Source organism: Colletes gigas, unplaced genomic scaffold (assembly GCF_013123115.1).
Source record: "Colletes gigas isolate AHSC1104 unplaced genomic scaffold, ASM1312311v1 Colletes_gigas_Sc00003, whole genome shotgun sequence".
NCBI lineage: Eukaryota > Metazoa > Arthropoda > Insecta > Hymenoptera > Colletidae > Colletes > Colletes gigas.
The window spans coordinates 366,993-386,983 of NW_025106632.1; the positions used below are offsets into that span (position 1 = coordinate 366,993).

The following is a 19,991-nucleotide window of genomic DNA, read 5'->3' on the forward strand; positions in this document are numbered from 1 at the left end:
CGTGCCTATCAGGGGAATCATTGCTCAACGGAACGAAGGAAAAGTACTATCTATCGGGATAAGCGATGGAAGCTTTTCCAAGTCCATTTTTACTTCTATCAGCATGCGAACAACGGATCTGTATTTCAATTCTGTACGCGTATCGTAATACGGGTTTATCTTGTTATGAAACGCTCTCGGAAAAATTGCAATTACAAACTTAGAAAATTTTGCACCGTGTGCCAAGATTGACAAACGGTATCGTTCCAATCGAGAAACGACAGAAATATTTATCGATTTTTTAATGGAAAATAAACAGGACAAAGAGACACGATAAGATAGTATGTACGTATATTGTTTCCATACGACAAAACGTTATGCAACCTTTTTTTAATTACCATGAATACACACACAAGTGAATCTATTTCTTTAACTATGTATCGTTTCATATGTATATGTACAGGATGATAAAAAAAACTTTAAAGGTTTATAATACCGAAAAATATCAAATTCTTTCGATTCCATTTTGTGGAATCGCCTAAAGGCAATGGTCTACTCGACGACGATAAATAATGTGTTGGATCTAATACAAGGAATAGAAAATGTACGTCGGTCTTATGATCCGCAGATGCGAGACTTGCATTGAAACGAAAATAAGCTGTATCAAATGTCGAGTACGATAAAGAAGGCGCTTAGACGTATAAAGACATTTTTGTTAATATTGGCAATAATCTTTCGTCTATAATCTTGAACTTGTGCATTTCTGATAAAGCAATTCTTCTGTATTGCATTCAATGTCCTGCGATAAAGATTTACGCGCGATGTTAAAAGCTTGTATACGTAATGACAAAAGTTCATTTTTCATCTAAACTACTGATTGCGGAATCTACAATTGGTCAGATATCATTCGTCCCTCTCGGAGAGTGAAAATTATATAATAAATTAAATATGTTTGATGGGTCAACTATTCTAAATAGACCTACAGATCGTACTCCGTTTGTCTGTACGAATATTTAATTAAAAATAGCTCTTACACACACGCAACGCGTGATAACGAACGTGTTAATTATCGAGCATTTTATTACGGTTTGACTTTTACAACAATGGTAAATTTAATATAAAATTTTCTTCGATAAAGAAACGTGGTTCAAAGCTATACATCGATGACACTGATAATTCAATAATAATAAATTACAATTAATATAAATATAAGAAGAGTAAGCATATCTCACTGAAACTATCGTCGACGGACGAATAATGCCCAGCATTTAACGAATAATTCTTACCTCTATGATGACCAGGTCGTAAGGTGGATTTTTTGGTGGATCGCGTACGAACTTCTGTATCGCTGGATCAGCCAAACTCTCACAGACAACGTTCCCTCCCAAGTTCGATACGACGGACGTCACCGAACCTCTCATTGACTTCATTATTTCGTCGAAAGTCATGTTGTTAACGAACTGCCGCTTAGTCGGGAGCACGATCAAGTCCTTGTAATTCGGGTACGGTTTCTTCAAAGGAAACGTATTTATCACGTCCACTTGATGGCCCTTCTCGGCCAGAGCCTTCATCATGCGTTCGAACATCATAAAGTGACTCTTGGCGTTAAAGGCAAATATGCCCAATATTCGGAATCCATAACACGCGGACAGGATCGAGAGAAAGCAAATTATTGGTAGCAGCTTCATCCTCGATTCTCATCTATTTAACACTTCGGTTTCGAGTTCGAGTCGATCTGACAATTTACAAGACGAACGCGTCTAAAAATCAATTTTTAGTAAATTAAAAGTACACCGATCTCGAAGGATGCATCGTTCTTCGGTTTGCTCGTCGCCAACAACTAAAAATCAGCAAAGTCCGCTGCCAAGTTTCTATGCTCCGATCTGTTCGGTATGACGTTTGAAAGAACAGTACCGTTTGCACGATCTTCGACTACTGATCCGTAGATCAGTGCAAGCTTCTGAACGTATCTAGACGCGCTTGCAGTTACGTTGGCTTATTGAACTTGAGCTATGTCTGCAGCGCCATAGATAAATTCGGCCTTTCGGTACTTTACTTACATACGTGTCACGCTAATGCAACCAACAGCGCGATATCTAACAGATGCATTTTTAACGAGCCTTGTGTCATCTAACGATCGAACAAAAGATTCGTGCCTTTGTAGACAGTTTTCGTCGATGCAATTGACTCTGGCGTCGATAATGGCATGCGATAATTTCTCAAAGATGGACGATGGATCTATTCTACTCTCCAAACACCGTTCGGTTTGCACGATTTAGACCAACTGTCGTTTGGAACGCGGTGCAATTGGGTACGTGGTGTAACGTAATCGCGATTACATCACGGGCTGCCTTTATGCGTTTAAATCGTCTGACGAGTATGAAAAGCGATTTTATAAATACTGTTTTGGACTTGGCTCGATCCCCCATTTCATGGTTTGCGTTTCTATTTATTCGTTGTCGCGGATAACGACGAACGCGGCGACGCATGGAATTTGATGATGTTTGCGATTGAATATGCGCACGGTAAGGTTATTCGATACTTTCGCGTACATCTGTACAGGAAATCAAACATTCATGCCGAATCTGTTTCATTTTTTATGTCTTCTTCGACCTTTTGTTATCGAACGCTTTTTAATTTCCATTCGAAAGTACATTTACATACCTATCTGCGGCATATATATGAGAATTATTTTAATCTAGGTCGATGGTAATTGTGGCAATTTACATTTGACAATTTGTGCACATCATAGATAATTTCTTATTTGTGTAATTACATGTTTTCAGGCATATAATTCGTTCGTGGTAGGAAAGACACGTAAGCTAGTTTTATTATTTTGCAATTTTAATAAAGTTCTGCATTTACAAAGGCGTAAAATTTACACGAAAAGAGTGTAAAAAAATTCTTTGGCTCTTTTAATCGACTCGTGATTTGGCAATACTAATAATTTTGGTACGAAGATTACCTTGGTCCCGGATTTGTTAGGTGAACTTATTAGTACGATTTATCTAACAGATCCAGTCTTAGATGCGACGCTATTAGATAATCGTTTGAACAATTCGTCCGTGCCAATTATACGTATTAGTAACTTATCGAGTAATTGGATACTATTCAAACAATCAGTGGCACATCTAAAGCAAGATTTGCTGGATAAGCCTTAATAATGAATTCCTCGATAAATAGATCTGGGACGAAACGCAATAATATATAATCGCGTAAGAAAATTTATTTTTATAATATGTATATCGAGACTTTTCAATACTTTGATCGTGAAAATGCTTATTAATTACTTTATCGAATTGTGCCACGTAAGACTGTTTATCCCTCACCTAGGCGCGAACCTTTAGTTCTTGATAAATAATTTCACTGTGAGCTTATAAAATTAACAATTTACAAATACCGGGACGAAAAAGTTGAAATCAGAAATTTTTTACTAGAAATCTAAACGATAAAATTCCGATACGAGTCAAAATGGATAAAATATTGTTTTAAAATTGATGTAACCCTCAATATGTAATTCTTAAAGCAAAGTTCTGAAACTTGAACGAATTAAAATCGATGGCGGAGCGGAGCTTGCAACTTTATTAATATTGTTTCTGGCGCGGAGGTGAAGGTTGTGTCTGTAAATCGGAGGACGAAATTCTTTCGTGCGTGAAAGCCGGATACGTCCGGTGGTTGCACTCACTTTGTTCCGTTTTTCGGTATACTAAAAGCTTTACGGTTTTACCATCGGTCGTGATTTCCGTTCGACGTTTTCCATGACCACTTTAAGAATCCAGAAGTAGAATTGCAACCGTGTTTCAAAGCGATCGAAAGTTAATTTTTTTAATTTTTTTGTTACACATCCGTGTAGTCGTATTTTGACCAAAGTTCCTTTCACAGTAAAAGAATTTTCTTCTCTTAATCATCGTTCGATCGATCGTGCTCAATGATCCAGGAGGCCCTTGTATCTATTCCGTTTCTATCGATAACAATTCCAATTTTTAACGATCGATCGGTGCTCGTGAATTTGAAGTGTCTGTAAAATAAATAACAGAGAGCTTGCACGTGATCGCTTAAGTTATCGCTTAGTATGTAATTATAGATAGATCGTACTGCTTCAAAGTTTCTTTCACTCGACGAAATTGATTTGATTAATTTTTTCGTCTCTCTTATCGAACAGTATTTTATCAAAGATTTTCTCGCACAAGTTCCGTCGCGAGTTTATTTTATTATTTATTCCGATTTGCTCGTGAATTTCAATTTTCTCTTTGAAGAAGTTTACGTTCGTCGATAATTGCAACTTTGCGTCGAAACATTTTTTAAAAGCTTTTACATAAACGTAAGTTTCAAACTAGTATTCAATTATCGAAATTATGATGTTTAACGAATATACAGTCCAAGACTAATTATATGAGACACGTTTGTACATTGCTTTCATTGAAATATAATTTTTATGGATGGTTTAACACTTAATCGCTCACGGACTATTATTTTTTAAAGAAGCTATGAATAGAGTGTTGCGTCGCGAAACATGACGTTCCGCGACGCAACAGCAATTTGGCGTTTACATTAACGCTACGAGCCCATTAGCGAAACGGCTTTAGTGTCAATGTAAACTAAATCACATAATAATAACCGTCATAAAGGGCCCGCTTGAGCGAAATACAAGTAGCAGCGCACCAGTCCTGAACGAAAAAGGTTCTAATTGGATGTGGCTGGATTCTTGCATTAGGATACAAGGCGCGACATTTCGCATACAATCGAGGGACAAACACGAAAAGTTGTACGAACCGAACAACAACGAGAGAGAGAGAGAGAGAGAGAGAGAGAGAGAGAGAGAGAGAGAGAGAGAGAGGGAGAGATTCCAAGGAGCTATAGTCCTCAACAAACCACAACAAACATGCAGGAAGAGCTACCAGAGGTGTCTCACGGATCTCGCAGACACCGAGCTCTCACATAGAGAAATGACTTATTTCTACTTGCCACGCCTAGAATTTGATAAAACTAGCGCGGAAGAAAAGAACAAAGAAACTCATTAAATTCTATTCGGTAAAATGAAATTGGAAAAGTTTGACAAGGTCGCTAAACGGTGTTTGAAGTTTCTTAGTTTTGTAGCGATTTGTAGTTTAACGAGTACATACTCGAGACGTTTCGCTTGGAATTCTCAAGTATTTAGAACTGGAAAAGCGAGCCTAACAATTGGAGAACAGATTTCCCTGGAGAACTTTGCACGTTACATTTCTATTTGAAATTCTTACCAATAATATTTTGATATACGTAACAATGCAGGCAGCTGTTTCATGTTGTTTCGAGTAAGATTTAAACGGATTTCGCCTAAATCGTTTTCACGCAACAAACGAATCGCTACGCACGTGATCGCTTCAACGTTGATGCATATTGGATAAACGATAAGATAAAATTCTCGATATTCTGGAACTCTTAAACGATTTTTAGAGCGGCGTGCAAAAACCCTCGATAGACACACGGTTGTTTCAGTTTTGGAGAAGATTAGATAAAATATGCAATCATTTTTTACACAGCTCGAATGGATCCTTATTAAATAGATTTTTCATACAGGATTTTAGTGAATTCTTCAGAAGGATTTCATTCTCTTCGATACGAGAAAATTATCCACGATATTCATTTAAATTTTCTTTATTGTCAGTACTATTACTTCGGCGCTTCTATAATTCTTTAATAGACGCCTATATTTAATCCGACCTGTATTTTGGATCGTGCAAAAGGGCGATATACGTATGTATGTATATTGTATGTATTTTTATGTTCTGCGAAGAATACGTCGTGCGGTTCGTTAATTTTATTCGGTTCGACCAAGAAACATTACACACGGACTCGGTGACTTTACGATTACGTTCCATAAGAAATTTCATATCTTTACAGAGTCTGAATACATTCTGAAATCCAACTATACAACAATGAAAACATTTAAAGTTACGTATGTAAGTACGTATAACGCTTTCATGTTGAAAAGTGGTGTTACATTGTTGAAAGAATGAAATTCTTTAAATGTAAATGTTACATTCTGACCAACGATTTCAAATGCTTGTAGGAATTTTCAATTTATCGTCATCAATAATAAACGATGCGTTTTCGATCGCATCAGTTTTTGCAAAAGTTTGGTTCGTTGGAGATGTTTCGAGAGCCGGGACGAATAGTTTTGGGGTGTTAAGAATTTATTTACTTACCGAGCACCGAAATCTGTGGCATCCAAGGTGACGCGAGCACGTTGACGGGAAGACCAGCGGGTAGTTCCGTGGCGTTTGCTGATTTCATTAGAACTTTCCCCGGCGAAATTTTCGCGAACGACGCGTACAAGTTTAGTATCGTGCTTTGCGGCCACGTTTCAACGTTCATCAGTGTACCCGACGCAAAGTACACTTTGTAAGCCATGGTTCGCCGAATCCAACCATCTCTGCAAATCCCTAAACCACGACACGCAGACCCGATAGATTACACTTTACAAGCACTTGCGTGTTACATCTATAATACAAAATAATTCATAAATACTTGGCCATACCGCAGTATGTGAATCTACGCGTTAAAAGAAGCCTGGAAAAATTCTTTTCTCCATATTAAAATATTCGATTTAGATAGTAAATCATTCGTACATCGCTTCACGATTATAATTGATTTTAACTACGTATTGTATATTTATGATTTGTTGGTCTGAAAGAAGAACGATAGCCTCTTGCTAAGTGAAAATTTAGATTCGAATGATCGAAAGATTTTCACGTACACTCCTCTGCTGATACTACGATGTCTATTCGTCAAAACTAACGCCACATTTCTCTCCGATTGTCTAACGTCAGGCAAATCTGCTCGATTTCAGCGGACGTTTGACGATAGAATTGATACATTTGTTCCCAACTCGAGAGGAAGTTCCATAATCGATCGGAGAACGTGGTCAGCACATCTTTGTCGTAGGATCCCCCGGAATAAAAGGGATATCTTGCAAGATTAGCCATTAAATCGTCGATATTAGGCGTTTGGGAGGAAGTTGTAGCGATAGCAGCCGGTACTTAGCTTCGATATTTATTTCAAATCCCAAGTAGCAAACTGAACCAAGATAGTAAATATAAGAAACTATTTCTAAGTTTGCAATATTAGATTAGTAAATTTAGTATAAATCTATTATATTGCACATTATTTACCTCTGCGATTACCGAATTGTAAGGTGGATTTTTGGCCGGGTTTCCGATAAACTGTTGCATCCTCTCGTGGACCGTTAATTCGCATAAGCCACCATCGAATCCGGGTGCAATATTACATATACGCGTTACTTTACCGTCCAATGATTTTCCAATCTCTACGTTTAGGGTATTAGCCGCGTTTCCCAGAGTTCCACTTGAATCGACGATGTCCGTGTAATTAGCGATCGGCGTTTTTCTCGGGGAAATGGCTAATCGTATCTCTTTGCCAATACTTTCCAGAGAGCATCGAACATCGTCAAGTGGCTCTTCCCGTTCGAGAAAAACTGGCACAATGTTCCGTAACCTTCATTTAGGTATACAGGGTGTTCGGCTACCTCTAGCAAAAATTTTAATGAGCGATAGTAGATGCCAAAATAAGACGAGAATCAAGAATACCGATTTGTTGATGGAGGCTTCGTTGCAAAGTTATTAACGTTTAAAGTTCCGCCTGTAGAATGACAATCCGGTAAACAGTTGCGTTCGCGCGGACGGTTGCGGCAGGCGAGTGCTAGTGGTTCTCACGCAGCATGAAAAATTCTGCTTACCGACATTATCGACAGCCTTAGATTTTTCTCCACTTATGGGAATGCGAACACCTTACGTTGAATAAGATTCAACCTGTCTTATGAAAATCCAGAAGGGCATATCAAAACTCGCCCGACGAGATTTTCACAGAGAAAGGGTGAATGCCAGTTCCAATACACAATGTTGTGAACAAAAATCACCCACATGCGATTATACACGCCCCACGATTGTCCACAGTGTCCACAACTATCCACAAATAATCCTTTCAGGCACTAACCACTATGCAATTAAATAAACACGTACCGCGATTATGTTATTCGCGAATGTCTACGTGTACGTGTATCACGATTCTTCCGAGTCACTTACGAATAAAACTGTTATTAATTTTTCAAATACGCTTCAATTTAAAAATGTAAAAAGGAATCGCAGGATAAATGAAATTTTCGATAACGTAAACTGCAACGATCATGCACAAATTTATAAACCGTCTCTATTTCTATTTTGAGAAAAATATCAGTCGTAGGCTTAAGTTTCTCGAGCGTGATATTAAAATAGATTTAAATAAAAATTTTAGTATTTTGTATTCGTTTCTCATTTCGTTGCTCCAATTATCCGGATCATGTTGTTATTATTCCGAACATTCGAATATCCAGATTATCTGGATAATCCTTCCTACTAGGAGCCTGATCTATGGAATGCCTTTGTTTCCAAGTTGATCATACTTGCTTGACAGTATTTAAATAAATCAAATCTTCAGCCTCGTGCTAACGATCTTATCAATGGCAAAGAAATCCAATCTGACGATTCATTGTTTGATAAGAATTCTCTTTTAGCGAGAATCCTAATCCTAATCTAAGGACAGTTCTGGTAATTCATCAGTAGTAGAAACAAACGAGCAAGGCATAAATTCTGCACATCAAATAATGCATGTAAATGTTTGTGCAAGGCTCTCGGTATTATTGCACCGATTGTTACAAGCAATGCTATCTACTTGTTTCTCGACTTTGTGTTATCATTATACGTATAGACTCAACTGCGTGTTCGGTCGACCTAAAATTATCATACTTAGAGATTATAATTCGATACAATTACAAAGGGACTTTAATTTTAAAATGCAAAATTTTTTAAATCAAGGAAATGGTGCATTTAATTTTTCAGCCATTTCTTCCTAACGTATTCACACTTTTAAACTTACCAGTTAATTTTTAAGATGTCAGGCACACCGTGATAAAAAAGAAAATGTCGCTTTTAAGAAAATTCATTGAAATGTCCGCGAAGGGAAAAGAATCCATTGTTAGAATTCCTTTTAACACACACATAATTAATTAGCTGTCCTAGATACGTGGGATACCATTTTTTAAAATTCCAAGTATGTAGCTCGTTTTCAGCTTGTTTCTCCAGGCTTAGAACTTTTTTCACCTCTTTTACTGTCACGTCCTCCAACGTGCCATAGTCGATGCTCGTTGAGAAGAGCATAATTACAAGTTTTCTTGACAATCGGTACAGCTATGGCTAGAATTATTTCTAAAATCTATTTTTATATTATTTCAGCGACCGCTATGTGTATATGTACTTCCAAGTGAATTCTCTGACGGATCTTTCAAGTAAACTATCGGTCGTGGGATCTTTGTAAATAAATTTAATTGCTTTTCGAGCAATTTCAGCTCTGCAATTAAGAGGAATTAATTTACCGACATTTTCAATTACCGATAATTCGGTAACATTTTCAATCGATACCACCTTGCTTGTAAACCAGCGTTGCAATTTATCCACGTACGAAAAGAACGGAAAATTTTACAATTTTACAAACAACACGTTTTCCATGTCATAATCTATATTTTTTATACGAAAGGACTTTCGTACGTTTCATTTTTCACTTTGTTCGCCGTGATAAAAATTTTTCCAGTGGTCGGAGTCGTAGTTCTTCTCTGTGAAAGTACCATAGTTTATACCGACTCGAGGTAAAAGCATTACGGAGAACATTAAGTTCACGGTTGGCTTGAAACTTTAATATTCTTCTCAAGAACTTGTCAAACGCTTACGCATTTTTAATACAATTAAACGTGGTACGCTCCGTATTCAATTATACTTGTATGAACTTCCGGTAGTTTGTTAATCCAGTTAAAAGCCCCGTCGTTAAGATCGTGTAGCGGTTCCGTTAGCCATTTTAAACGTTTATCTCATCGCCTGTGCAAGCAGTACCATCGTTTCGTAATTTCTTCGAGACCGGCAGTGTTTGCAAATCATACTGCAAAAGAACATTCTCCGATTCCTTTTCTCGTACATCTCGAACAACATTCAAATATTATTTCGACGAGGAAAATTTGTCGTTCGTTGCTTGCAGAAATTAACTATCTCCTGGATCTTCAAATCTAACAATGTACATTGTATATTAGTTTCTATCAATTTTGTACAAATGATTTTGTAAATTAAATGACCCGTGTTTAAAATACTTGACGGTAAAGTGAAATATTTTACTACCGTCGTTGGTACATTATTATCATGAATACTTTATTACTAACAATGAGTGAAATACGCAACATTCGTCGATGCATCGTGTAACAATTAAATTATATCGTATCTTGGATTAAAAATTGTCGACGCGTACAGTGAATTAGAAAAAATACTTACATCTACTTAGAACTTAGATGACCGTGTTTAGCGTGAATGATTAAATATAATAACAAGCATGTCGTTTCTCGAATTAGAGCCATCGCGCAGCAAGCAGTTACGAATCAATTAATATAAAGTAACTAACTAAAACGAGCCTAAAAAATGATAAAAATGGCAAAACTTGGACGTTCTATGAATTACGATATAAAAAATTCGTGAATTGTTTGTCGCGACTCGATGTTATCTTCGAATTACACTTGAAGAAGACGGCTGCGAGCCTTTGAAAAGAAAAATACTCTGAATTCACGAAAATGATCCACATCTTCTTGAAAGTAGTCTTTTTGTAAAAATCGACGAATCGTCAGTTGAATTTCTTTGTACTTTTCGCGTCGTCGTTCTGGAGTTTCTTCAGTACAATCTTCAAGAGAACTATTAGTAGATAAACGCCGAGCGAAGAACAGAGGGCTAGGAAAGCCAAAACGTCGAGCAAGTGTAGCTTCCACCATGGCAGGTCCATCGCTGGCGATCTCAACGGTTCGACTCCGTTTCTGATCACGTATTCGATCCAATACGTAGCTGTGTCCATTGGGCTCAATGGCCGATCTCTGAACACTTTCGACAGCCTTGTCGCCGATTCCCTGGAATAGAAAAGAAAATTCAAACGTGTATAATTGAAGTTTTTACCAGTTTCGGTACGAAGATTCTACCGTGATTTGTTAAGATTTTCTTTCTATTTAAAATTCTATTTAAACTGGTTGGAAATATTAAATGTACATCGATTTAGGGAAGAAGTAGGAGGATGCTCACTTGTATTTTGGATCGTATAAAACGGCGTTCAATGCAGCATCCATGGTACGTTCGTTGATTTCGTCGTCGTTTATCTTTGCTGCAACGTTTTTGTTCATCAAGATGTCGATGTTTCTCATTTGGTCAGCGAATACTGGTATTCCAATTAGGGGAACTCCGTAATAGAGCGCTTCCTGGAGTCCCATAAGACCACCGTGGGTTATGAACGCTCGCGTATTTTTGTGACCTGTGGAGAATAGGTTGCATCCGTCTTTTAATTTCTTCGCTCGTTTACATATGTATATGGACAAAGTGTTATTTGAAATGTAATGTTAGACTTACTGAGCACTGGAACTTGAGGTATCCAAGGTAAGGTCATCACGTTGCTGGGAAGACCAGGTGGCAGTCTCGTGGTGTTGGTCGACTTCATTAGAATTTTCACCGGTGCAATTTTCGCGAACGACGCGTACAAGCCCAGCACCCTGTCTTTCGGTAATGTTTCGATTTTTATCAACGATCCCAAGGTGAAGTACACCACACCATGCTCCGCGGAGTCCAACCAAGACTTCAATGCCTACATCGAGAAGGGGTGATTAATTACACTTGACGAATTTCTGGAATTTCAAGAATTCGGTACGAATCGTTTTGAGTAGGGATCGAAACATACGCGCCATTTAAACGAATTCTACGCAAATAATCCGAATAGAACTGTGGGATCCTGTGGAAGAGATGTCAAAGGAAAGGGGAGGGAAACCTTAGACAAAGCGACGGGATATTGAGTGTCGATCGAGGAGCGTATATCACAGACGAGGTATACAAGCAGACCTTACACCTTACGGATTTTCGTGGTTCAATCTGACTGCCATACCGACCTGAAATTCAGGTGACTGAATACCTGTAAAGAAGTATTAACCCTTTGCACTCCGAATTGTATTTGAATTTTGTTACCAGCGGCTTTCAACACTTCCAAGTACAAAAAGTAGGGTTAAATTTAAACAAATTCAATGAAATATCTGTTTTACTTACACTATTGTTGTATTTTGTAATTTTCAAGTGTACGATATCTCGAGTCACATTCGACATAGGAGTGCAAAGGGTTAAAGAACATTTACGTACGACGACGAACAATTTTCTAAAAAATCAAAATCGAATTTTTAAGAAAAATCGACAGGAGGGAGTAGGTGTCTAAGAAACAAAACAATTTTTTAATCGTTCTAAAAAAATGATTTTCGGTTGCAGAGGAAAATACAATGTAACGTGTAAGTACAGGAGGCGATGATTTTACGTATTTCGAACGAAACAGAGTAATAATCGAGTTATAAAATCGTCCAGGGATTGGCGTGGAAGCAGAGATATAATTTATTGATTTTGATTCCCAACTTACCGGTGTCAATGTGGAGTTATCAGAGAGGACGTGGAGTCCACCAACGTCCACGATGCCCGGAGTTAAGGGTCTGACGCCAGTAATACTATAATGTCCGTTCACCAAAGCCAGGACCACGGATTTCTCTAATTCTCTGACATCGGGTACGTCTTGGCCCAGGTACTTCCTCATTATTTCGGTGTGACTCGACGAGTAATAATAAAATTTGTTCAAATCCACGAAGCTTTGTAGAAAGTTCGTCAACCGATCGTAAAATGTGTTTATCACGGTTTTTTCGTTGAATCCCCCGGAGAAGAAAGCGTAGCTTATGGGGCTGCCCATAAAATCATCGACGAAAGGCATATCGAGAAAAGATACAGCGATGGCGACAGGAGTTTTCAGCCGATAGCCAACTCCTAAATAGCACGGCGAGCCGAAATACTGTAAATAAAGAAATTATTTAATCATTTAGAAGCTCGCTCGTGACATCGCGAGCAGTCAAGAACGATCATGAAAAATACTTGATCAAATATATAGTAAATAAGTTTCATTGCCACGCATTGGGACTAAGCTTTAAGTCATGGAACAAAGATATTTCCAACCACAAAATAATTACTTTCTATTTATACGTTGAGAGCCCTATGAACTTACTGGTCAACAAAGGTCTGATATTATCACTGTGTTGACCAAGCATTTTTTACACATCGAATCGAGCGTATATTTATACCTCTGTTATGATCAGGTCGTAGGGTGGATCGTTGGGTGGATTGCTGATGAAATTTTGAAATACTTCGGAACCCATTAAATCGCACACAGGGGCACCAAAGTCCTTGGTCAGATAATATATGACGGGGTCTCTGAACTTTTTCGCGGTCTCGATGGACAAGCTGTTGACTACGCTTTTCGTTGTCCCTCTTAAATCGACGACGTCCGTGTAATTAGCGACCGGTGTTTTCGATGGAAAGTGACTGATCATGTCGATTTGGTGTCCCTTTGTCGCCAGTCCTTTGCACAGAGTCTCGAACATCCTTTGGTGGCTTTGTCCACTGTAAGGGAACAGGCACAGGATTCTGTACCCTTCGATTTGCTGTATCGAGACGGCGAACACCAAGAAAAATAAAATCTTCAGATGCCTCATTTTCCTTGGTCGTTTTCTTCCTTAGTCCTCTGTACCCGAAACAATTAAATATTCCGATTTTAAACGACTGCATCAATATTCCCTTTATAGATTAAGAATATATTCCAGTGTTTTCATTCGACGCGTTACACCGTGCGACTTTTCTCTTATCGTCGCTATTAATGAATTTTTTTAACGCCTTTTGATACGTCTCGGCTATTGCATAACCTATTTTTTATTATACGTTAATGAAAGATTACGCGAGTATATCGCGCGCGACGATGAAAGTCATTCTACTTTTATCAATGAAACGAAACCAATTGGCCTGTCTAGTTCTGGGTCAATGAAAGCTACAGATAGCGATGCGAGCGGTATTCAATTAGTTTCGAATGATTTAAGACACTTGCTGAAATAAGTAAGTTACTTGTTGATATACAACATTTATAAATCAAGCCAATTTTACGTGTTTTATATTTTTAACCTTATCGGGAACAATTACTTTTTATTCTTAATATTTATTCACCGTTTTAATGCTCAAAGTGTTACACCGTCATACCGCAAGAACAACGATGAATTCTTCAAATTAATAAATATAACCTGCTGGATAAAAGTTGAATAACTAGATTTTGATAAAAATTATAAAAAGAATAATCTTGTAGAAACACCTTCGATAATATTCTACTCCTAACCACTCTTCTGATTTGTGTTTCAAAAACTAAAGAACAATTCGATATATGTATCAAGCCTGTACCAGGTAATTCGGTGAACGTTAATTAGATAATTAAATTATTGCATCGTCCAGACGTGTCTTGTCATTCGTTGACAATGAGCTTCGACTGTCACTTGGAAATGATTCGATCAACAATTCTGTCCACTCGTTGGTCAATATATGTATACGGGCTGTTTAAATTCCAATGATTATCTGCACAGTGTACAGGAACGAACAGCTAGATAGCAACACTTTTATCCAGTTTATTAACATAATTATAGCCAATGATATATTACAATGCCACATTTTTCATGATAAAAGCCGAGGCACCGGTAACGCGTAACGTTTAACGTTACGTTTTTATTATTTTTTATCCAAAAACTAGTTTACGCTGTCAATTTGTTCAAAGTTACGTCCAAGTCGAATGGTACAGTGTGTCGTAAAAGGAACCAAGTTACAACGCGTTGTGTTTCTAAATAAATTTCAAACCGATTTGGAGATGTCCATTTTTACATAAAAAAAATACCACTTTGGTAAACTTTAAAATATTCTCCCTTGTTATAATCACACCATTTTGCAATTAGATAAATATAGAAATTTTATTAATTTACTGAATAAATGTACGTTTTAGTACGGAGAAAAATGACGCATTTGTTTTGTTCCTTAAAAATTAATGATTCGATTACCCAGTAACTGATACTCTTATCGACGACGGAAGAACAGTTAATAATATATTAAAATAAGTTCCTGCATAAATACAAGTATGATATTGAAATTACAGTACTGTGGGAACATATTATCGAAGTTTGAATAATAATTCATTGAAACACATTCCGATGTTACCATTCTTACAATGCAAATGTTGTTGTTGTTGGTTTACGTTACGACATTCGGTTTGGCAAGGGTATCTTACATCAGTTTATCGAAGCATTGTATAAGTTACCCAAGGTCACAAATGGTCTTATGTTAAATTTTTTTATCTTTTCATACCCACGAATAAGAGATCTAATCTAATGTCCGGTTATGGGCCAGTTGTAATTATAATATTAACGAGGCTCGTTATTTATCGCTTACATATTTTCTGATATGCTGTAAAGTAATATTGTAACACGTGCCAGTTTCATAATCAGCGGAATTAGGAATCTTAAATAGAAATGATAATTATTAGATGCAATTAATACGTTACACAGTTCAGATCAAAAGTACTAATAGTATTATCTTGTATGACTGGTACGAGGAAGGAATTAATATAATAATACGTTTGTCTCTTGAAGTTAAATGCTTTGGGAAATTAGGTATTGCAGGAAGGATGAATTAACAGAAACGGAACCGGTAAATATCCAAATGACAGCTTTTCGATACAGCGATGGAACAAAAATATCTGTATAAATACTACTTGGACGGTAATGAAACGTGACAAATACCATATTTCACTTTTAAAACACTGGCAACGTTATACTAATTTCTATGGTAATTCGAAACAGTGATTGTAATTGTAATTGCGATTTAAAGTTTCGTTTTCGAGATATCCATAAGTCAAAGTTACGCGTACGAATGTCATGGGCATTGCTCGTGCGTGGGTGACCGATAAGCTGATTCGGTCGAGAAACATGCGATTATGATTTTCACGCGTGCAAAAACTACAACTGCTTGCCAAATGTGTTTTCAAAGTCGTTTCAAACGCTTACTATCGATGTTTCTTGGACTATCTAACGTTTTCGATTCTCAATTCTCGAGTCTTTGTCCAACGTACTAATATTTTGATAACCGAACATCTTGGAAATTGTTAATTTAACGATACATACACGATCGTGCAATTATTGTTTTTGATAAAACAAATAATCAACGATAATATGAAACGATGAAATGGTGATAAATCGTCACTATTCCAAATTGCCTGTCGAAAAATTACGTTATCGATTATTACGACATTATTCACGCGCCTATCATGATTTTAGTTCCGTTTCCCCCTCAGAATCTTTACACCGTACAACCTTGTGTTTTACCAAATTTATAATACACCGATAATCTTTAGTTTACCAAAGACCAAATGGCACTGTATCAAGAAGCCATTCTTCACGACCCTATCGTACAAGGAAAGTGAATAAATCGGGATATCTACTTTTCAAATGAAAAGAATTAACTGTATTTTTTGATCAGTTATTTTTCTTTCAACTCGAATCATTCTGTTCGAAAAGGAGAACGCTTTTCTCCGACAAACAAATAAAACTTGTTCGTTGCCGCGGACCAAAAGTTTCGCCCGGGGCAAATCCCCCCTCCCCCCCCCTCCCTCTTTCCCCTAGTTACACTGCTGTCTATACCACGTCTACGTAGAAGCGGTATAACTGTAACGTGGTGGCCTGTTTTTAATCCAACACACTTGAAATTGAAACAGAATCTGTCGATATCGAAGACGTATTCCCGAGGAACCCTACGCAGAAACGTCTCAACGTTTACGATGCTCGTCTTCCGTTCCAATCTCCCACGTTTTACGTATCGTTAACAATAGATGCACGGAACAGCTCTAACACCTATCTAGATTGTCGCAAATTGCACGCGATATTGACACTGCTGAAGACACTCGGTGAAAATATAGTCCTGTCTCTCGATAAGACTCTGGGATAACATTCTTGTCAGACGTGTATGTCATTGATTAGAACATTTTGTATACGATGGAACAAACGATAGAACTTTCTCAAACTATAAATCACGTTTAGACTATAATTGTTTCAATAATAGGTGGTTAAAACTCTATCTATTCGTACATTGAAAATTCAACTTTAGGGGTAGTTCTACCATGATTGTTCTATATTGTGTTGATTCTGTACAATTTCAAAGCGCCTGAATCGATCAAATTTGGAAATATTTACAACGTTTTTGGGATCACAAAGCATTCCCTAAATATTATAGACAGTTGCAAATTGCAAAATTGCAAGGTTCGATAAAATACGAAACGACATCGAGAATGTCAAGGTATTTGGGCAAAAAGTCGAGTGAGATATACCAAAAGTTAAAAGTTCAAGAAAATGTTACTCTCAAAATATTAATGTAATTTTTGAGACGTTTTTTTTACGAAACGATTAAATCGACAATGTACCAAAGGGATGAAAACGACTCTGAAAGTTGTCGTGAAAAGGATCCGTGATTCAATTTCTCGAAGATCGCGTATTTTTGAACGAGTAGTCCAGTTACGTAATCAGCAAATAATCCATCGAAAGTTAGTACATTTTCATTAATTATTCTCCTTAAACGTATTGATATGTATATTTTGTGCAAGGTGGAGTCCTTGGACTATATGATCGATGGATGGTGATATCTCGAATAACATTGTGCTGCGTGCACAGGTATTGAATAAAACTTCCATTGTAAGTCGGGTAAACCATAAATAAAACAATTTACATTACAATAGTGGAATTAAAATTTCTAAGAAACTCGTGTTCCCATACTTTGATCTTCAGTTTTCATACACAAATTTTCGCAAACGTCGTTTAATATTTTACCAAAAAAATTCAGAAGAATATCGCTAACCTTTAATCCATTATGTGAACCAATTTATTCTGTTGAAATCCGATTAATCGATCGAAAATACTAATAGTTTTCAAAGTATTGGACGAAGTACGTATTTACTAAAAAAAATACGTACAAAAGTTTCCTAAAAATTAACGAATTGCACTTTGGAACGTTCGTTCGCCGATTCCTCGTCTAATAAATTAATTATTTACAAAATATACAGGGTGTTATTGGACGAGTGGGTGATTCTACGTACAAAAATAAGTCGAAGAAAAGAAATAAAGTTTTGAGAGAAAATCGAATTTGAAAATGCATTGAAAATACGTTTATTATTATTCGGTATTAAGATCTGCTTTATAAAAATTTACAGGTCTTTCACGACCACCGGATTTATGGTAATTATGAAATGCACCGCACTCAATTAATCCCTGTTCGATTTCGAAATCGTTGCCTGTAATACTTGGCTCCTGTTGTTGCGCTCTCATTACTAACTCCTAATGCTTTCACCGTGTCAACGTGTTCACGATAGCTTTAGCGTGACATTTTCACGATTACATTTTCGACCGATACAGACTAACAATAAAAATGTAAACGAAACAATTTTCAAACTCGATCTTCTCGTAAACGAAATTTCAAACGGGGAAAATGTTATTCCTTTTGTTTCGACTTATTTTCGTAGTTGGAATCAAGTCCCTGTCCGACATTACCCTGTACATTGTATTCTGAACACGCGCGGGCAACAAATATTTAATGTCGAACCTCTCGAAAACGAGGTCCCGCACGGAAACAGTTTATTCTACGTTTTCCACTAAATGTTGCACGAGGAATCACCCGAATCACGGTTCTACGGTTTCGACTTGGTTTACGGGATTCACGTCACCTTCGTCTCCTGTTAATTCAACGTATAAATCCCTCGAACGTCGTATAGCTTACAGTTCACAGCGATTTCGAATCTTCCGATCGGCAATTACGCGAGGTGGCTCGAATTAAAAACGGACCGTTTCACTGGTTTCGTTCGGGGGACGGAAAGTGAACGATTTGTACTTGAAAAAAATTTCACCGGTACCAGCACCACGCAGACTCCGTCGCGTCGTCGCGAATGGACGTTAACTTAAAAGCAAAGATCTTAATTTACCCCCGGGGACCAACTGAATCGCGACTCGTCCATGACTGGCTCTTATAGTCAGCAAGTTCGGCAAGCTTGCGCTTGTAACCAATCAGAGTTGGATAACCTCTTTGCGCTGGTCATCTCGGTGAACTGTTCTGAAACAGTCGGTGGCGGGGTGGCAGATTCTCTAGACATCGATTACTTTTTGGTATCATTAGCAATTCATATTTTGCGCAAAAAACCTTATATTTCATCCTTTACCATCGAGCCCTAATCAGTATTTTCCAGCACAGCTAATTGTCTCTTAAATTAAATTTACTTCCACCCTTTGCTATTATATTTTCTGAATTTTCATTTTTACCGTAAGATGTTCTCCTTTCGTTCTTAAATATGTACAACACGGTTAGGAAAGAGAATTTTCTTTTTACAATTACGATAGTCTCTAGCGTCTACCATTGCAGCACCCCCATACGTGTTTACTTAATTGCCTTTCAGCAAAAATAGAAATATTTTTAGAAAAATCTCTGTATTCTCGACAGTTTCGATCACAGCTTCCAATTCTTCGTAATGGCGCGAAATTTTAATCATTCTTTTGTTCGACGCTTTTCCTCATTGAAGCTTCCAAGCATTCGTATCGTGGAGGCTTCTCGGTTCAAAGTTTCGCCTTGGCAACGTTACTTACTTTTACTTCATTGAGAACGTCTATTTCATCAATTCAAATGTACTTGTAACGTGCGTAACTAGCAGTCTGGCCACTCATTGTGCAATCGGTATTGCATCATTCATAGAGACATTGATCCGAGCAGATTAGGATTTTATTTCGGTCCTTATTTAAAAACTAACACTTACTATCTGTTGGATAAGCTTTTTTTCTTTTAACCCTGGAGCACCAATATGTAGAATTATATCTCGGTCGGCAATCGTATTCGCGCCATTCCTAGTTAGTTTTGCAGTGCCATTTGCTTCAATTTATTAGCCAGCTCTGTCAAGTTGAACGTTTGAATTTACTTGTTTTTTTTTTTGTATCGTTGCTTTAGAGTCGAAGCCTTCAAATTGAAATATTTTCGTAAAATATATATATATGTATA

General features: G+C 37.3%; 2 protein-coding genes across 12 annotated transcripts in view; one reads left to right on the top strand and one right to left on the bottom strand.

Moving 5' to 3' along the window:
- The window catches only part of LOC122404548 (calcitonin receptor-like), a 160,254-nt gene that overhangs the window by 70,226 nt on the left and 70,037 nt on the right, over positions 1–19,991 (top strand). The window lies entirely within an intron of this gene.
- On the bottom strand, positions 9,628–18,924 carry LOC122404545 (UDP-glucosyltransferase 2-like). 5 transcript variants are annotated; one of them, XM_043408588.1, is made up of 7 exons: positions 14,328–14,444; positions 14,100–14,152; positions 13,187–13,626; positions 12,481–12,900; positions 11,439–11,670; positions 11,118–11,343; positions 9,628–10,948 (listed from the first exon to the last, which is right to left on the bottom strand). In XM_043408588.1, the coding sequence occupies exons 3-7, from the start codon at positions 13,595–13,597 to the stop codon at positions 10,672–10,674; spliced, it is 1,566 nt and encodes a 521-aa protein (XP_043264523.1). In that variant the 5' UTR covers positions 13,598–13,626; positions 14,100–14,152; positions 14,328–14,444; the 3' UTR covers positions 9,628–10,671. The 5 variants fall into 5 exon arrangements, with proteins under 5 accessions (XP_043264523.1, XP_043264520.1, XP_043264524.1 ...); XM_043408585.1 differs by having other exon boundaries at positions 14,100–14,173; positions 14,328–14,435; XM_043408589.1 differs by lacking the exons at positions 14,100–14,152; positions 14,328–14,444 and adding an exon at positions 18,676–18,924.